The sequence below is a fragment of the Triturus cristatus genome, chromosome 4_1 (genome assembly GCF_964204655.1).
Source record: "Triturus cristatus chromosome 4_1, aTriCri1.1, whole genome shotgun sequence".
NCBI lineage: Eukaryota > Metazoa > Chordata > Amphibia > Caudata > Salamandridae > Triturus > Triturus cristatus.
In genome coordinates this window covers 355589942-355609107 of record NC_140585.1, presented here as the reverse complement: position 1 = coordinate 355609107, position 19166 = coordinate 355589942, and the positions used below count along the sequence as shown (strand labels likewise).

The 19166-nt window shown below is 43.0% G+C and overlaps 1 protein-coding gene across 6 annotated transcripts in view; it reads left to right on the top strand.

Moving 5' to 3' along the window:
* CAPRIN2 (caprin family member 2) overlaps positions 1-19166 on the top strand; it is a 699936-nt gene that overhangs the window by 501541 nt on the left and 179229 nt on the right. For all 6 annotated transcript variants that reach the window (XM_085652361.1, XM_085652359.1, XM_085652360.1 and 3 more), the window contains one exon: positions 1932-2112. In XM_085652361.1, coding sequence (XP_085508487.1) covers positions 1932-2112 — 181 coding nt within the window. The remainder of the gene's footprint in view (positions 1-1931; positions 2113-19166) is intronic.

Below are 19166 nucleotides of genomic sequence, written 5' to 3'. Positions count from 1 at the left end.
GGAATTCCATATTTAACAATGGGAGCATGCATTCCGAACGGCACCCCAAGGTGCCTGCCACTGGGTGCAGGGATTAACAGAGGGTCATCATAGGTGCCCCCTAGGCTGCCATTGGGTGGCCTGGCACCCATGGGGGCCTGCTGGGGGCCCCCAAAGCAGTTTCCCAATGCCTTTTTGTGCTGGAAAGGCCGGCACAAAAAGGCAGTGGAAAACTGCCATCGTAATCCCTCAGCTGGAAAGAGCTGGGCGGGGTATTACTGTGGGCCTTCCAGATGGCAGACTGGCTCTCCGAGCCCGTCGTAAGCCAACCGGAAGACCGATTCTGATACCCTTCCATCCGAGCCCATCGTAATGGCTCGGTCGGAGCGGAATCCGAATTGGTCATTATGATGCAGTAAGGATGGCTCTCACCGAGGGTCGGAGCCAAACCTTACCCCATCGTAATTGGCTCCTTTGTCAATGGGGACAGTGATATCTGGTCTACTGCCTTGTTGTATTCAAAAAATGAACTGCCCACCCCGCCTTTATCATGCACTCTGGAAAAGTTTCAAAATGCCAACTCCCTCCACAAATGGGGCTCATCTATCAGAATAAAGCCTCAACACCTCTGGACTTGATTCTTTCCTTAAGTACTCAAAACCTGTGGTAACTGGATACATTGAGGACAAGCAGATCTCAGTTACAAAGTGGGAAAATCCTTCAAGCCAATATACATGGAGGTGCAGCTGACAACGAAGAGATTGCTACTTGCACCCAGTTCTTCTAAAAGGGAAATCCTCATCTCCCTGGGATGGGCCGGTTATGTTCAGAGGTCCTGGATTTGTTAGCTAGGCAGCAGAGATATTAACTGGTTCAGCATGGTAACTCAGAGCATGAATCTCATTAAAGCTGGTTTCGAGATATCTGCCCAATTTAGAGTTCCTGTAAAGTAAAACACTCTTGATCAAAGTTTGGCATGTGGAACAATGTTGATTGTTGGGTTCAATGAATAGGTAGACATTAGCCACATTATATAGAGTGCACAACAGTTTAACCCCTACAGATAAGCACTTAAGTCAAGAACCAATGGGGCATTATTTTCTCGTGCACCCAATCATAAGGCTTTTGCAGGCCATATCCACTGTAGTCTACCTACCCTGTGCACAGAGCTGCTTGTGCAGATTTAGGGCAGAGGCAAACTAGCAGTCCCTCTCCCCATCCTTGTACATGCACAACCTTCAGAGACCATTACCCCATCTTGACAGCTGATTTTTAAAACGTGGACATTGGCGGTTACAGCTCCAGGCCACATTTTACTTTCGAGTTTACTACAGTGGGTGAAACTTTGAGGGGATCTCGTACTGCACAGTGGTCAAAGTGTAAAGCATTTATTTTTTTCATGAAAAAAAAGATTTACAGAACTCAAATGGTCTCTCCAAACACTTGGTAGTCGGACCAAGACACTCAAGTTTGGTTTGCCTACAGATTTGCTATGGCCTACTCCTAGATTTCACTCAGTTTTGTAATGCAATGTAATTTCTATTGGAGAGTTGAAGTCTTTAATACCGAATTGCTGGGCAGGCCACTAGGAAACATGTAAAACTGTCTATTAGGTTTTGGCTGTACGGGTGGTGCTATTGCTGATGGTACTTGGAAGAGACGTCATTGGAGGCGTTCAAATGAATGATTTTGAATTTGTAAACCTATTCTACAAATCTGCTTATATGCACTACTGATCTAGATCCTGTGATGTTTTGGTAATACCTCTGAATGTAAGCGTCCATGTTGTATTAAGTACTTATTTACATTATGTAACGGTAATGGCTATTAAAGAAGACTAATGAAGGTTTGGTTTCCTTTTTCTCGCCGCTTTCTACTACTATTGTAAATCAGCGGAGTTGTCCCCCTTGGACATTTGCTGGACGTTCAGTAATGAATTGTTGTGATTCCAGGTCTTTAAAGTGAATGCGCCCTTACCACCACGAAAGGAGTTCGATCTGAAAGACGAGCCGCCTTACCCTGTGAGCTACAACCAGTCTTACACCACCGCCAGCACACAGACCGGGCCTCCGAGTGTCCTGCAGCCGGGTCAGATTGGAGACCAAGCCTCCTTCGTGCAGGAGTCTCTATCAGGTGAGAGTGGTGGGCCGCATATTGCAACAGCTGAGGTCTGCATCTGGGTACATTGTTTTCTAATTATCGTGGGTCACTGGAATTGCAGGTTTCTGTGGTGGCACTGTTTTCACTGAATCAGGATTTGTTGCATTTGCTGCATAATCCGTCATCTGCTGCGTAAGTAACCGATTTTAAGAAAGGATGTGTTCAGAGATGCAGTTCTCAAGAGTGCACCCAAAGTTTGAAATATTACCAAAATGTTGCTCCACGTTATTGCCTTCTGTCTTCAATTGTAAAACACCTCCTAGTCAGACCTCTACACACCATGGTGCAGGGGTCTCCAACCTTGTCCACAACAAGAGCTGCTTCCGTTCAATGACATGCATCCCGAGCCACTTAGTTTTGTAATAGTGATCAGATCAGACAAGCAGTTTAGACAAGCAGTGAGCACCTCGGTTTATCAGGCATGGCTGCCTGAAGTAATGTAAACAAGCATTGGAAATGCAATAGGTCTCGCATTTGGTTGAGTTAGAGATATTGGCGTTGTAAATGAGTCTTTTACCGATGTGTTATGGAGTGTATGTATATAGTGGAATTATGTGAATTGGAATTGATAGTTGTGGAATTGTGCGGCATGGAATTGTGTGGCAAGGAATTTTGTGGTGTAGAGTGGATTTGTGTAATGGAATGATGTGGCATGGTGTGCAGTGGAATTATGTGGATAATAAGTATGTGGTATTGAGTGCAGTGGCGGTTCATTTGCAGGACTATTTTAGAGGTCGAGGAAGGGATGCACCATGCAGATTTCCCAGATCATATAAATATTTCTAACAAGAGAATCAATGTACGGAACCCTCCTTCGGTAAGTTTTTGTCTTCTCCTACTCTTCTATCCCGCCACATCCTCTAGGTTGCAAAGCCTGCTATAGGAGCAGAAGGGCAGCACAGGCGCAAGAAAGACAGCAAGGCTTCAGTGGTTTAAACGCTCACTGCTGTTATCTGCAGATCTCAAGTTAGAATTCCAGCAAGGGTAACTCAATCTTCCATTCTTCTGATTTTCATAAATCAACTGGGTAACAGGAACGGTTGTTGCTTACAGCACCTAGGATCCGCAGAGGCGTGGAACAACACGCTATATATATAAAACAGGTGATTATTATAGAAGTGCGCTACATGAAAAAACCTTGCTCCAGTCTGCTTCCTGACGAAAGAAGGCTCTGTAACAACTGCTCTGTAAACTCGATAAGCCAGCCCTGTTGTGCAGCAACCCCTTTAAATAACACTGTAATGTGATTTCCTGCTGGGGATAATTCCGCTCCTGGAACGGGGCATAGGTCAGTCCAGGCCTAATGGGAACAGGGCGCAGTGCAACCGGTGCAAATATTTGCTGGCTTAAAGAGTTTTATAACCTCGGCAGAGGTTGAAAATAATACACCCATCTCAATTAATACTTTTAAACACCCACCCAGAAATGTTATAAAAGGAGAACGTCGGATCACGACATACAGCGACTCAAACACAATTTTCGCTTTCCAGTGCACAATAAATAAATACATGTGTATGTATGACAGCCATATGCTGTCTGGATGCTGGGCATTTTTTTTTAACCTTTTTAACCATTGTAATTAATTGGATTTGCTTTGAATTTATTTCAAATACTTTTGTGGTCGCCGCTTCTCTCCTCGTTCCACCACAGCTTGTGCTGTTTGAGTGGAGAGAGATTAATTGCGATGTGCCTCACATCAATCACTTCTGGCAGCACATTAGCGGGGCCATTTTGGGTGAAGGGACGGTCTAGTTCTTTCACTTGCCTTTTCTTTCAGTGTCTATAAACTCCAGTCATGGCGCAAACGTGCAACAGATGCACGCAGCGGGTGCGCCAAAGGCAAGCCAGTCTGTGCCCATCCGTGCCTGGACCGGGCCTAGGGCCAGATATGCTGGTTCCGTGCTGTCAGAACAGGCTCTCACCAGGGAATACATGCTATCCCGTAACATGGCTCTACCTAGATTTGCTGCCCAACTCAGCTAGGCAGACAGTTGCTGTAGCCTTAATTGCTTATAGGCGAGATTACTGCAATAGCTTGTATGCAGGCACCAACAGGTCAGTCCTGCACAAGCTGCAGATGGTTCAGCATGCTGCAGCACTGAGGTAGCCAAGGAGGTCATCCGCTTTGGCGGCGTTGCCAAAAGTTCACTGGCTGCCAATTCATGAACGGGTCCTCTTCAAGGTCCTTATCCCCTTTAGATCCTTCCACTCCATGGGCCCTCAATGTCTTCAAACCAGATCTAAACGATGCACTCCCTCTCGTAGTTTAAGATCATCAAATGCCAATCTGTTGAAAATACCAGCTTTTGGATTGAATCTGAAGGGAGGCAAATCACTTACAGTGATAGGCTCAAAGGCCTGGAATAACCTTCCTGTTCATCTTCGTCAGATTACATCTGAATCCCATTTTAGGAAGGCCTTAAAAATCTGGTTCTTTACCGCCTCCGACACCCTGTGCAAGTCTCAGGTCCCTGTCTGCCTTTATCGTTTGCAGTTAACTGGTTAATTTGCCTCTCCGGGTTCCACACAGCGCCAAGTTGCTTCTTGGAGTTAAAGGTGCGCTATATAAATGCCACATTACATTACATGAAGGTTTTGGCTAAAGAGCTAAGTAAATACTGCACTTAATCTTCAAAATGATCTTCATAACGCACTTGTGTAATTTGAAAATTTTAAAACCAATAGAGATAAAGTCTGTTTGGAATTTATAAGGGAAATCTATTGTAAAAAAAAAAAAGAAATACTGTTCATCTGTGCGCCTCCAAAACACTTACATTTCCAGTGAAATAAGCAAAAGAGGTGTAAAAGTTATCTGGCTGGCGAAGCACTGGGGCTTTTCTCTTCCCTGCATGTACCCCTCGTTGGCAGAAACATTTCACTGGTCTGGACAGTAACAGACATACACGAGCACACGTACATAGATACACACAAACGCACAAGGGCACACACACAGATGCACACATACGCACACATCGGCATGCACCAGTACATGTCACTGGATCAGCTGCTGGCTTCCACACATGGGTCTTTTGCCTCTTACTGGTGCACAAGGGGGCTTGCCCAAATAGACCACACATTGTCCATCGTTTGACATAAGCCTTTTTCTGCACATTGTAGTACAGAAATAGTTCTGTTGGGAATGTGTTTTCCTCTTTTCAACATTATACAATATGCGTGCCCCGTTTCTTACTGGAGTAAACACTGCCGAAGCTCTCCTTTTGCTAGCGCTACGTGGACTTCGGCCTGCGTTGCAGGAGTAGGTTTGCTGCAGAGAAATGACACCTGCTTCCTGTGCACTCCTGTGACAAAGTGAAGACTGATGTTGCTGTTCACTGAAACCTCTAAGGATCGCAATACCGGCTGTAGGACTTGGCCCTTTTTCCCTCATTTGTTTTCGTTTTTTTAATATTGATGCAGATTCAGGGAGCCATTTTATTTACCCCTGAAACTTCTGTCTGAGAGCCTGGAGCACAAAATGGTGGCCACCTGTGACATCAGAACCCACTGGAACCTACTAGAACCTTCTGCAACATTCTGGAGCCCTGTGACAGTTGGAGGCGGTTTAGAATGTTGGGAAGCTAAGACAGAGTTGGCAGTTGGAGCTGGCAGTTGGCACCTGACTGGTGAAGAGAGAGCAGCAGAAACCTGAAGGAGGAAGGAGTGAAGCAGCAGGGGTGGAAACTTGTGCCTGGAGTGGGGTTCATAAACCCACCCTTGATACTAGTCCCTACTGACTGAGCCCAGCCTGGAGCCCTGTGTGGGAAGAAGCAAGAAAAACCATCCTAAGGACCTGGACAGCAGGAACAGGCCTTAGAAACAGAGAACAGCAAGATCCTGACCTGGATACTGGTTTCCCTGGAGTCCGGCGTCGAGTAGCCTGAGACCTGGAGCCCGAGGTGGAGAAGCGGTGCTGACTGGAAAGCAGACGTCGTACCCGGAGCCGCCGGAGGTCGAGAGAGGGCGCCGACGGAGGTCGTAGAGTACCAGAGGTCGAGGAGGAAGTCACCAGAGGTCGAGTGAGCGGCGTCATCGGAGGAGTGAAGTCCGCCCTCCGGAGTCGTCGGAGACCGAGGTGAAGCGTGCCGGAGGTCGGGAGTGGAGATCGCACTCCGGAGTCGCCGGAACCTGAGGAGAATCGTGCCGGAGGTCGGGAGTGGAGGTCGCACTCCGGAGTCGCCGGAAACCTGAGGAGAGGAGCACCGGAGGTCGGGAGTGGAGATCGCACTCCGGAGCCGCCGGAAGTCGACATCGAGCCAAGGCCGGCCGACGTCATCGAATCCGAGGTCGCCATCGGACCGGAGCCGCCCGACGTCGACACCGAGCCAAGATTGCCCGACGTCATCGAATCGGAGGTCGAGATCGAACCGAGGCCGCCGACATCGAACCGGAACCGCCTACCGGCGTCGTCAAGAACTGACATTGCGCCGAGGCCGCCGACATCGAACCGGAACCGCCTCACGGCGTCGACACGACTCCAGCGGCGTCGGAGCTTCAGAAAAAGGGCAGTAAGTGGAGTAGAGGGCGCCTAAGGCCCTGTGGAGACCTGAGAGACAACTCTAAGGGGCTAGGGAGGTGCTGGAACCAGCTGGACTGTGCCAGGGGTGAGCTGAGACTAATTCAGTGGGGTTGTGTAGAGTGGGAGAGCCAGATCTCTAGAACCCCCCCTTAATCTACCTCAGTTTAGGCCTCAGCCTTGTCCAAGCCAGGGAGTAGACACCCTCAAGCCATCCACCTAACCACAAGCTGTGCCTGGGCCAAATCAGCCCATAAGAATCTAAATGTGATCTGATTCTATAAGTGTCACTGTCAGCTTTTAATTATTTATTGAGTGCACTGTATTTATTGTATTTAACCTATTTATTGCTTCCCTGTATTTATTGGTCCTCAGTATTTATGGTCGCACAGTATTTATTGGTTTGCAGTATTTATTGCCTCAGAATATTTAATTGCCTGTATGTATTGCACTTGTATTTATGCCTTAGTTATTTATGATCACCCCTATTTATTGAATCCTTAAGACAGTATTTATTTGACCTGCACTATTTAATAAGCCTTGTATATTGTGATTGTCTTATTATTTATCTAATCAGCAACTAAGAGAAAAAGAAGATAAAGAAAGATATTTTCATAATTTTTACGGTGTAGAGTCGTTTTTGGAACGGATGCACGCATGGTTATTGTATGGGTATATCGTATGCTTAGCACGGTGCCTGATTCCTGACCACTCGAGCCAAGCTACCACAGTGTGTCCGGGAGAACACCACCACCCTTCCGGTGTGGGAGTGTGTTTTTCCAACACCGGCCATGCTCCTGCTAACAGTGACGAGAGGTGCTTTGTGTGGCGCTACATAGCCAGGCCGCACAGTACCAGTGATCACACTGGCAGGGCATTCTTCGGTTGCTTTGTTTTCTCGGCTGAAAGTAAAACCATGCTGCAACCCTCTCCTCTGAGCCAGGCACCTGAGGGCCTCTATGCACACCGCTGCTCATGCAGTTGTGCTGGACTGTGCCTCTTTACAAGCTTACAAGGAAAATCTATTAAAAAAAATACTGTTTATCTGTGCTCTGCCCAAACACTTACATTTCCAGAGCAGGAAAGATTAAGCACATGGCAAAACGAAGGGAAGAGAACCAAACACAATCTATTCTCACTGCAAGCAGGGCATTCATGTGCGCCAGCAATCTCAGTTGCTGCTGATGCAGCTGTAATTTCACGGTGATTTCTCAATGCAAAATCTCATTTACCTCTAATGTACCGCTGTAAAGGTACTGAACCCTTGCCACTGTATTTTACCTTCAGGAGACTTTACATAAACATGAAAAATCAAAAATGCATTTAATATTCAAATCAAAAGAGTGGAGTATTTTTAATGGGTTTTATTTTTTTGTTAAAAGTTAGTTCTCTGACCTTTTATTCATTTAGTCAAATATCAATCCGGTTACAGAATTGAAAATAGGAAAAATAGAAATACAAAACATGATAGGTTGCATACAAAACATTCCATAAAGGAAGGGAATGAAGCATCAAATGTCAATCGGAATTCTTTAAAGAGTTCAGGAAAATATAATTGAAGAGTGAGTTTTGCAAGGCTAATCAATAAATAATAATTGGCAAAAATATCCCATAAAGAGAAATAAATGCATAAGACAAATCTTTTCAAAACTAATTAATTGGTCAAAGCATAAACTTAGTTTTAGCATCTAAATCCCAACCTTCTATCAGCTGCATTTCTCTGCCCTCGTTTGTTCAAGTCTGCCTCTCTGTGCTTTACAGAGAGCAGCTGCTCCTGAAAAGGTCCCTCCTTCACAGACCACAGAGGAATGTGATCTGACTTGCCAAAAATGACGTGCAAGGACTCTCTGAAAAATATGAGCCAAGGCCCCTCCCCCCCACTTTCCTCACTCTCCTCGGACGAAATCTCCTACCAGTCTGCACCCGCGACGTTCACATACCTAACCCATATGATGTCTGGCCTCATCTGCTGCCTCTCCTCTCTCCTCCTAAAAGCAGCAAAAGCAGACAACACGCCTCCAAAGAGGTCATTTATACTCCAATGCTTGGCTGACTACACAAATGTTGCAGTTTTCAGTAAAGCTTGCACCGATTGGTTAGCATAGTTGACATGAGGGTCTTGCCATCCTGTTCTCATTGCAAATCCGGTGTTAACAAAAGAAGCGTTAATGATTTATACAATTATAAGTTTTGGCAACATTTACCAGGGAAAATGTTTCCATCCATTTCCTTTTTCCTGTCACATCGCACGCAGGATAAGCACATTCCACAAACACTGGTACATTGGCAGGACTACAAGAATTTTAAGTTCAGTGTCCTTGAACCAGGTCTTCACTCTAGGCACTTGGCTGCATGTAGCTGATTTTGCGCATGGCAGCCATTTTATCTTAGTCCCAAAAATAAAATAAACACAAAAATAGTATTAATTTATTAAATAAAACCCATTCTGTTTACCTTCCCCATACTAATACCTTGTATTATTTATCACCTTGCAAAAGGTATTAGTTTAAAGCAGCTATTCTATAATTTGTGCACAACATGCAAAAATGTGCAATGTACAACATAGCATAAAACATGCACCAGTGCACATTTTCAAAGCGCAAGTGTTAATACATACTCATAGCAACATGCTCTAATGTTTTAGATAGCTTTTCATGCAAAATGCCCCACGTGTAGTGATGATGCTTGGTTGATTAATTTAATACACATTATAAAAAGGTGTAATGAACTGATTATGTATTGTCTAAATATGCAACAAAGCCAAAGTCTTTTGAGACAGGAACAAGGAGTGTAATTTACAAGGAAAAAGAAGCTGGGAAGAAAGAACGCACATTCTATGATTATCCTCAAAGCAAAAACATCCATTGAAATCACGAATTTTCTCTACACTGCAAAAACACATGTTAATTCAGCACAAGCATTTCAGACTGAAAGCATTGTGACCAGGCCTCATTTTATGTCTTTCACTTTGCTTTGCACTAAAAGTGCGACTTTGAATAAGCATCTAACTAGGCCTCATTTCGTGTTTCGTGTTTCATGTGCCATGTGTTTACCACTTGCACCAAATTCTGCATCATTTTAAATGCAGTCTGTCTGAAGCACAAAAATAAAGCACTGCCTGACTCCAGATGAAATCTGAGCTACATCAATCCTCACTTTTGAGGATATCAAATCATGATACCTCAAATGATTTGTAAATCATCACACTTATTTAATTTCACAGGTAACATTTTTATTGCAAAAGATGAGCATATAACAATTTTACTTCTATTTCTAAGGCAAACATAAGTCTTGTCTGTAATCAGATCATATATAGCCAAGCTCAAAGTTTAGTGCAGAGTTCTGTAAGTAGCTTCTTGGAACTGTTAGTCTTCTCTAAAATAAGTAACTAAAATAATAAAAGGAAAATTCAACGGGACAGTTCTCATTTCTCTTTACTTTTCTTCTTTTCTTTTTCTTTAATCATTCAAAGATTCTTTTCTCCAGCTCTTGACAATTCTCAGTTATTGTTTCAGCCTTTCTTTTTCTCCTGGTCACTAGCTTGCCTTGAGGGAGGCTCAAAGAGTGTGGCATTCTGTACTTTTTCCATGAAATTTGACCACTCGGGTGCTGAGAAACTGACAGAGCACCATCCATTCTCTGCACTTTTTCAATCCAAGCCTTTCACTTTTATTTTCACTTTGATCAGATTCAGATGTTTCAGCTATGGGTGCAAATGATTTTTCAAGGGACCACTGCAGATGTTTTGAATACCCTTTCAGCCAGCTTTTTCCTACCTCCACTCGTAGGCCCACAGCACTAATTTCTTCTTCAGAGGCTGCATCTGACTCTTTCACCCTTTGGACACTGCTTTCATCTGAGTCAGTTTCCACTTTGTTTTTCCAGTGCCACTTCAGTTTTCTCTAGTGCTGCTTCAGACTCTGTGTTCCCTTACAGCTTGGCTGACCCTCTTCTGTGGACTTTTGACCACTGCTGGCATATCTTCTTGAAGAGGAGCTGTTTTATCAGGGGGACGCAGGACCATACGTGTGAGAGGCATGCACCCAATTTGGAAGGCCACCACCGTCACAACAGTCTTTACCAGGATCCTTTGGAACAGGCCTTTCCATTTCACAGCATCTCTCAGATCAAAGTTTTGGCACCATTCATTATGTAGATCTTGTGTTGCAGCTGCAATCTGGTGAGAAACTGCACGCTCCACATCAGTCAGACCTTCACAGCAATGGCTAGTCTTTTCATCTGTGTTTTTCACAAGTGTATTTGCATGTCCATCTTCAAGCCACTTTGGAGATGCTGAAACAGTCTTTTGCAAAGTGTAACTCTGTACTGTCTTTGTGTTGCTTTATTTGCTTTATTATGCTTGAAACTTCAGGTTGATGGCTACAATCGAATCTTTGTGCAAGCTGTGGTTCTACACACATCTTTGAGACCTCATTATCATCTGATTTCAGAGAAACTGGCAATCTGTACCTGGGTATCAGTTTTTGCAAAAACACATCTGCTACTATGCAGTTGTCACTTTTCTCAAAAAAAAGTTCTGATACAACCCTGTTCTGCTTCTGAAACAATTTCTTGAGCCTCTATTAATTCGCCTGTGAAGATTCCATTGAATGTATACGCTAACAGAACACAATTTTGTGCAACTGAATTAGCATTTCTCTCTTCCCATGACAACAGTGACTCCCATTTGAGCAGCTATACTGCATTTTATGGTAAGGGCAATCACTTTCGAATTATGGGCTGAGGTAACTACTGAAAGCCATGAAGCCTTGACAACTTAATGTATAGGAAGCACAGCATGTGCTGCTCTTAATGTGTTATTGTTACCTTTCAAATATGGGCCATCTACAAATGGACATTGTTGGGCCGAATCAGAAGTTCATCCTTAAAGTCTGATCTTGGCTTTATGCATATTTTCAGGACATCTAGACACTCATATTGTTTCATTGATGTTGGGGTCAAAGGTCATTGGGAAATACATCACAGACCCTTGAACACATTCATGTTTTTAAACTGGCACAGAGCGCAGCCCTCCCTCTCACTGCAAATTGGTGTATTTTCTTGTAAATAAACTTTCATTCCTAGTGCTGGGGCGCAACACTTTTTTCTCTTTCAACTATAGAAATGCTTTTGTGCAATTGTTGTCCAATGAAAGCGGATCAGACACATCCTTGTGTGTCAGCCTCAGTAAAGGCTTAACCACTAGGGAAAGGTTTGGTAACCACACACTACAGCAGCTAACCATTTCCCAAAAACATTTTGACTTCTTTCTGAATTTGAGGTGGATTCATCTGGTGAATTATTTCCACTCTCTCTGGTGACACCTTTCTAGCTCCCTTTCCAATTATGTGTCCCAGACATTCACTTTCTTTTCTGCAAAACTGCAGCTGCTCAGGGGACACTTTGTCGACCTTTTGCTAAATGGTTCAGCAAGGCTATGGAATCTGTCACACAGATCATCAATATACTGTAAGAGGACAGAGTCCTTAGGCATTAAAGTCTCAAGACATTTTTTCAAAATCTAGTTAAAAATCGATGGGCTTTCTGTGTACCCTTGAGGGACGCGATTCCAAACGTACACACGATTCTCAAATTTGAAAGAGAATAAAAACTGGCTATCTGTATGCAATGGGATGGAGAAAAAGGCATGGCATAAATCCATCACGGTGAACCACCTTGCATTCCATGGTATTTGGTACAGGATCACTGCAGGGTTGGGCACCACCGGACAACAGGGCACAAGATTTTTATTAATCTTTCGCAAATCTTGACCCTATATTTATCGTTTTGTTTCTTAATGCCAATTATAGGTGTTACTGGGACTACTCCATGTCTTTTAATATGCGTTGCTCGACCATTCTGTTAATTTCTGCTGCAACACAGGCTTTAACTTCAGGGCTCATTTTGTATTGCCGGGTGTTTGGAAAAACTGCACCTTCCTTTACGGTCTTTTTTTACAGGGTCTACATCGGTCATTAATCCTACTTCTTTTCCAGTAAAATCCCACATATCTGGATTTACTGTCAATTTTACTACTTCTGGCAAGTCATCCTGGGTTATTATTGCATACAACTTATTTACTTTGGCTCCTTGCTTAGCTAGCATGATTTTATATATTCTGTCTTCATCTGGGGTTTGAATGGCGACACCATCCGGTGTGCAGAATATGGTGCAATTCATTTTGAACAACAAATCTCTTCCTAATAAATTCACGGGACTGGAGTCGCACACTACAAATTTTTGCATTTCTTTGAATTTTCCAATGCATCCTTCCATTGGCTTTGTAATAGGGGTCCTAATTTGCGTATTAGAAACGTCCACTGCTTGGATCACTTCTCCCGAGAGGGGTAGGTTTGGAATGTCTGCTGTTCTCACAGTAGAACGGGTAGCGCCAGTGTCCAACAAAAAGGTAATGTCATTTCCCTCTACCTACCCGTCAAAATACGGACTGGACTGATCTACCTGTAAGGATGCGCCAAGTACGCAATCCTCATTCTCCCCTCACCCTCTCAGGCACCGTCATTGATCTTGCTCCTCGAAGTAAGGGTCCTGCAAAAGAAACTGTGATGTTGGGTAATTTTTCTTACCACTTCCTTCTTGAAATCCGGTGTCCGTACTGTTCTTGGCTTGACTCTCAAATTTTGGCATAGGGGCGGATGGCAATTGATTCTGCAGGTTTACAACCTGTTGTGGTTGACTCATCACCCCATTCTGCGTCTGTGGATTTAAATTTTGATTTGGGCTATTCTGTATATTCTTACTTGTTTTTCCAATGCCCCAATTTTCCGCACCCGTGACAAGGGAATTTCTTCTTTGCCTCTTCTCTGCTCAACCGCCCTATTGGTTTTCCCCCATTATTTTCGCCATTTCCCTGCCCTTTTCCTGATTTCTCTGCCATGTTATTTAACTGGAGTTCTTGTTGTTCTAAGCAAAAACCAAAGGAAATGATGGACGGAGTGTTGAACATTGCAAGCACTCACCCCCAGTCAACTGATCTAGGTTTAATCCATCACCGTTCTTTAGCCCACTCTGCCACCCCAGTTCAGACATGGCCATATGCAAATCAGTCTGACCCTGTGCCTCATGGGAACAGTCCAGCCCGAACTGCCAAGCCATGTCTTCCCTGGACCGGAAACAAGCTTCCTAGGACCGGTTTCTGGCATTTCAGCCGTCTTCAGCCAGGCTTGCTTGAATCCAGTGGCACAGTGAGCAAGGGACTCACGTCTGAGCATACCCTGCCAACTTATGGCGAACAAAGCAAAAACCAAAGAATGATGGACGGAGTGTTGAACATTGCAAGCACTCACCCCCAGTCAACTGATCTGGGTTTAATCCATCACCGTTCTTTAGCCCACTCTGCCACCCCAGTTCAGACATGGCCATATGCAAATCAGTTCTTGTTGTTCTGCCAATTTAACTTGAGCCCACATCACTTTCTCCTCTAAAATCTTTTGTCTATTGTCAATATCATGTCCCCAGTACTTTGCATATTTTAAATTTTCTTCTATGGGTTTTGCTTGCCAACACAAATTATGTTGCTTAATCATTTCAGAAATGTTCTTCTTTAATCCATTGACAAATCGATACACAAAATGATTCCTATCTTTATTCCCAATGCTTTTCATCCCACTGTACTGTTTGAACACCTGTAGAAGGCGCTCATAGTACTCATGGACTGATTAATCTTTTTCTTGTTCCATCTATCCTTACCCAATCTGTCTCCTTTGGGGGAATTTTCCCTTTCAAGGATGGTGTGACTTGGTTATATTTTCTCATTACTACTTCAGCCGGGGCTCCCATTTTCTTGTCTCTCGGGTACTCCTCATTTGGCCAATCAACCGTAATTTACACTCAGTCCACAAATCAGCTGGTACCACTATGTCAAACAAACCATCCAAATCTTTCAACAGAACTTTCGAAAACTTCACAAATCTTTCGACTTGTCTATACCATTCCACTCCCTCAGTTTTGGGAAATCATTTGTAAACGACAAAATATCCTGTATTGTCCATGGGACATGTCCATAACCTCCTCCTGGAACTTCTCTCATTGGGTACAACCCTTCAGCTTTTTCTGTTTTCATTAATATCTCATCTAAATAATCTTCATCAGATTCTCCTCCACCGGTCATTAAGTGTTTTTTCTTCTCTGTACGTTTACTTCCTGTCTGTTCATCAGCCATTAATACAGGATATAATCCCTCAGTTAAAATGGCTTGTCTCCATTGTTTCATTTGTTTGTCTTGAGTTTCACACGGAAATTTTGGGTAGAAATTATTCAAATTCCTGTTACACCTTGGTCTATCTCGTTCAAATGCCTGTTTCCCATTCTTCTTATGTAAAATTCTCCCATTAAATGTTCCATATTCTGGGAAAGCCAAAAGTCCATCATAGTTTGTTTTCGATCCAATTTCCTAACCATACACATGTATAACCTCTCTCTACCATCATGTAGGATGCGGGAGTTTTCGGAGGAGGATAGAGAATTCCTTCTCTAGTTTTAACAAGCTTATCTTTCTTGAAATAATTCTTTATTTTCTGCATAAACATTTTTCTTTTCTCACCATACATTTTTCGTGATCTTCCTCTTAAGTATTGCTGGTAAGCAAACCCTAAATAGTTTCTATCTGGGCGATTCCCAGTTAGTGGGATCGTACATACAATCAGTTGTCTATTATTATTTTTTGGTACTTCTATGTTTATACTTTAATTAAATCCTGTTTCTCCAATAAGAGTACGTTTCTTATTTTCATATCCAATTAGAATTCAATGTACTCTGTGCATTTAGCCGGTGCTAGCGTGGCTTTAAAGTGATGTCAGTATCACTCCTTCCTACTGAGCCCTCCTTTACAAAACTTACATAAGTCACACCCCCGCTGTCCTACCAATCTGCTCTTTGTGACGTCAGTGCAGGACCTGCAACTGACACCTCCTTTTCAAGGTAATGCGCAACTTAAATTTCTCAATATTTTCTACAGATTTTGCATAAATCGACATAAAACATTCGCTACTGTGTCAGATTCTCTAAATTCCAAAAAATAGTCAGTTTTTTCTTTTACTGCGAGTAAAACCTTTCCACTTACTCTTCACACACTACGAGTAAAACTTTTCCGCTTACTCTTCACTCAAGCATCCGAGATCCTGCTACTCTTTTAGTATTACCCTTTCTAGGTGATATAAGACCAAAGTTTCACCAATGAACTCTTTAGCCACCAATTACTCTCGTACAGAAAATCCCTAAAACAGTGCTACTAGTTTCACCTAACCTTGTGCACTTTTCTTGAATCCTGGCAAGTAGCCTCTCTGCAGTATGGTTTCCATTCACCATCCGCTGTTCAATATTCCCGGGAACTTCAGACAAAATGAATAACAATGACAACAACGAATGTTAAAACATTTATCAATAATTTCAATTTCAATTACAATATTTTCAATTACAATATTTTCAATTACAATATTTTCAATTACAATATTTTCAATTACAATATTCCCTACCTCACTAGCTAGAACCTAACCATACCTCTGCTACCAGACTGCTATTTCAGGAATGCAGGTGGCCGCGCTGAGTGCGGCAGGAACCAGCTACCAGACAGCAGGAGAGGCCATCACACGCTGTACAGTGTGATGGCCAACAAACATTCTCTGAGTAAAACGGCCAGGGAGGGAACTCAGCACACAAAGGAGGGACAATTCCACCGATGCACCAATAATAAGCCACCATTTTTAAATGCCACACATTTCAACCAATAGCAGTCAATTGTATTGTTTCATTGTAATTGCATTTATATAGCGTCTACTACCCCGACGAGGTGGCCAAGCACTTTTTCGGAATGTAGCATGCTACTCCCAAACCCAAAATGATTAGTGTTGAATTAGTATAGAGAGATATGAAATTAACTTGAGCAGTGGATGTGTTAGTCTGATATTTGTATTGAAAAAGGATAGTGGAGGGATAGAAGAGGGAATGGTTTGCATTTATGTGGTGCTTACTACCCCTGACAAGGCATCAAAATGCTTTCTTGGCGAGTAGCACGCCACTCAAAGCCAAAAGGATTCATGGTGAATTAGTGAAGTGAAATGTCAAATTAATTTGAGCAGTGGATGGTCTGTTATTTGGATTGAAAAAGGATAGTGGCTGTTGGAAAGGGTTTGCATTATATAGCGTTTGCTACCCCTGATGTATTAAAGCACTTTTTGGCGAGTAGCTCACTACTCTGGAACCCAAGAAGGATTAGTGGTGAATTACTGTAGAGAAATATTAAATTAATTTAATTTGAGCGGTGGGCATGTTAGTCTGTTATTCAATGTGGAATGCTGCACATAACAGCCATAGCCTGAATACCCCTAACACAAAGGTTATATTAGTCATCAGTCACTCCAACTCTGCATGACCTAGTAGGCTGGGCTGAACACAGGAGATCTAGTTGCAGGTAGCTAAAGACCTACCAGTAACTCACGAGCTGCTTGTTGGAGAAGCCTGCTGGTGTGTGGAGTACAGTTCTCCAGGCCTGCCTCTTATTGAAAAGATGAGCTGCAAGCGGAGTTGTAGTGCAGCACTGGGTGAATCTGCCCCTGAAGGTAGAATTGAAACCTAACTGGTATGCACAGAATAAGCCCCATTTTCTTACATAAAGTGTGTGCTTGTCGGCTTGGTAGCTGCTGAGTTGACCAATGTATATGAGAGGTAACAAGGACAGTGTTAATGTGTGCCCTGTGCTGTACAAGCGAATCGTTAATTGTTGTCTAATCACTTTTTTGGAAGAATCTACTATATTTGTTTACTTTTTTAGAACCCAATGTATTTTGTAGCTTTGGAATCCTTTACGGTCGGTGCAAGTTGGACCAGTTAAGTAAGAATACTCCAAAATGTGTTATTTAATTCGCATTTTGCAGCATAAAAATGCTGAGTTGCTACCTTTGCCTTCTATTTAGTTAAGCCTCCCACATAATTTGGAACGTTCTTTGCCCTGCAACTCGAACTATTTCAGTAGTCTTATGCGATTTACTTTGTCATATAGGAAATCATTTACTTCCGTTCAGTCATTGTCCTGTAATATTAAATACCAAATATTAAAAAATGTAATTACTTGAAAGAAGTGTTTTTTCTGGAAACTTTTACATTGGAATGCTGTCATGTAAATGGTTACTATCTCCCACTTGGCATTACAGGCTTTCAACACTTAGGGACTCATTAAGTTTGGCGGTCTGGAAGCGGACTGCCACGCCAGCGACCTGCACCGACAAAGCTGTGCGCCTGCTAGATTATGAGTTTGCTCTTGTCTGGTGGGCTTTTTGTGGCGGTCCCACGGCCGTATCTCTGATAATTGGCATCGCAATGGGAACACCGAAAAAAGTTCCTGCACAGTATAAAGTCCATGCCATGCATGAACTGGGGTGCAGGCACACATGTTGTGCCCCCCCAACCCCCACACACAAATTGGCAACAGGGAGCCCTGTATGCCCCCTTTTGTTTCAGGACCGACAGACTTTTCATGAAGTGTTTCATCTGGCCTCCTCAGGAAAACTGAACAAGGACGTAATGTTGCTCATTAGGAGAAGGTGTAATTCTGGTACGCTGTGAGCTGAGGGTATAGGGAAGTTTTTATTTTATAGTGTCTTACGGGTGACCCCTTCTGGTAGGTCTGTTCGATGAGCCTGCATGTGCGTGCATGCTCCTGAGCATGGCGCATCTCTGGCCTATTAGTGACCCTACCCTCTTAGAAGCCTTACCTCTCTAGCATTTGTCACTGACATCTACTCCTCTCCCTGGCATGTAGCGGTTAAATATGATAATTGAGCCCAAGCCTTGGGCATAGGTTGGATTGTTTGGCATGGTTTGGTCCTCAGAGACATTATGGATAAGGCTTTACTGAATACCAGCCCTGCCATTATGGTGGTGATTGTTGCCATACTGTGTTCATTAGTGTTATGAGCTTATCACTGGCATCACTGCCCCTATACTTTACATATTGTTGACATTTTGACATATCTGTGGCCTTACCGGGCGTTATAGTGGAAATGGGTAGCACATGGCATTTGGTGGTGAGACAGGACACAAGTTAGTATATGCCTATTTGTGCTAGTAGTTTTTGTACAATGCGGGGGAAAAGCTGATGTTTAGAAACCACATTTTTATTCACTAAAAATTAAGTTAGCGTTTTCGCGCCAGCTTATCTTTGGAAGGAAATAGATTTGCAATCTAAAATAACGAGATCGTATTTGATAAAAGACTGTATTTCTTGAAACGAACACCAATATAAAATTAATTTAGCGCTTATTTAGGTATATTCAATAGTGAGCTTTAAAGATGAGTATTTCTTTTGCTATTTTTTCTTGGTGCCAGAGGCTACTCAAGTTTAGGTGTCTAATCATCCATATCTTTAATTCATAATCAATCCTGCTGTACGGTCTTGGTCTGTAAACGGAATCATAAGATTTTTCCTTTAAGTCGCATATGACTGAATATATTCTTGATTCTTGAAAGGGGCTGTAGGCAAAAGCAAAAAAAGTGTAGT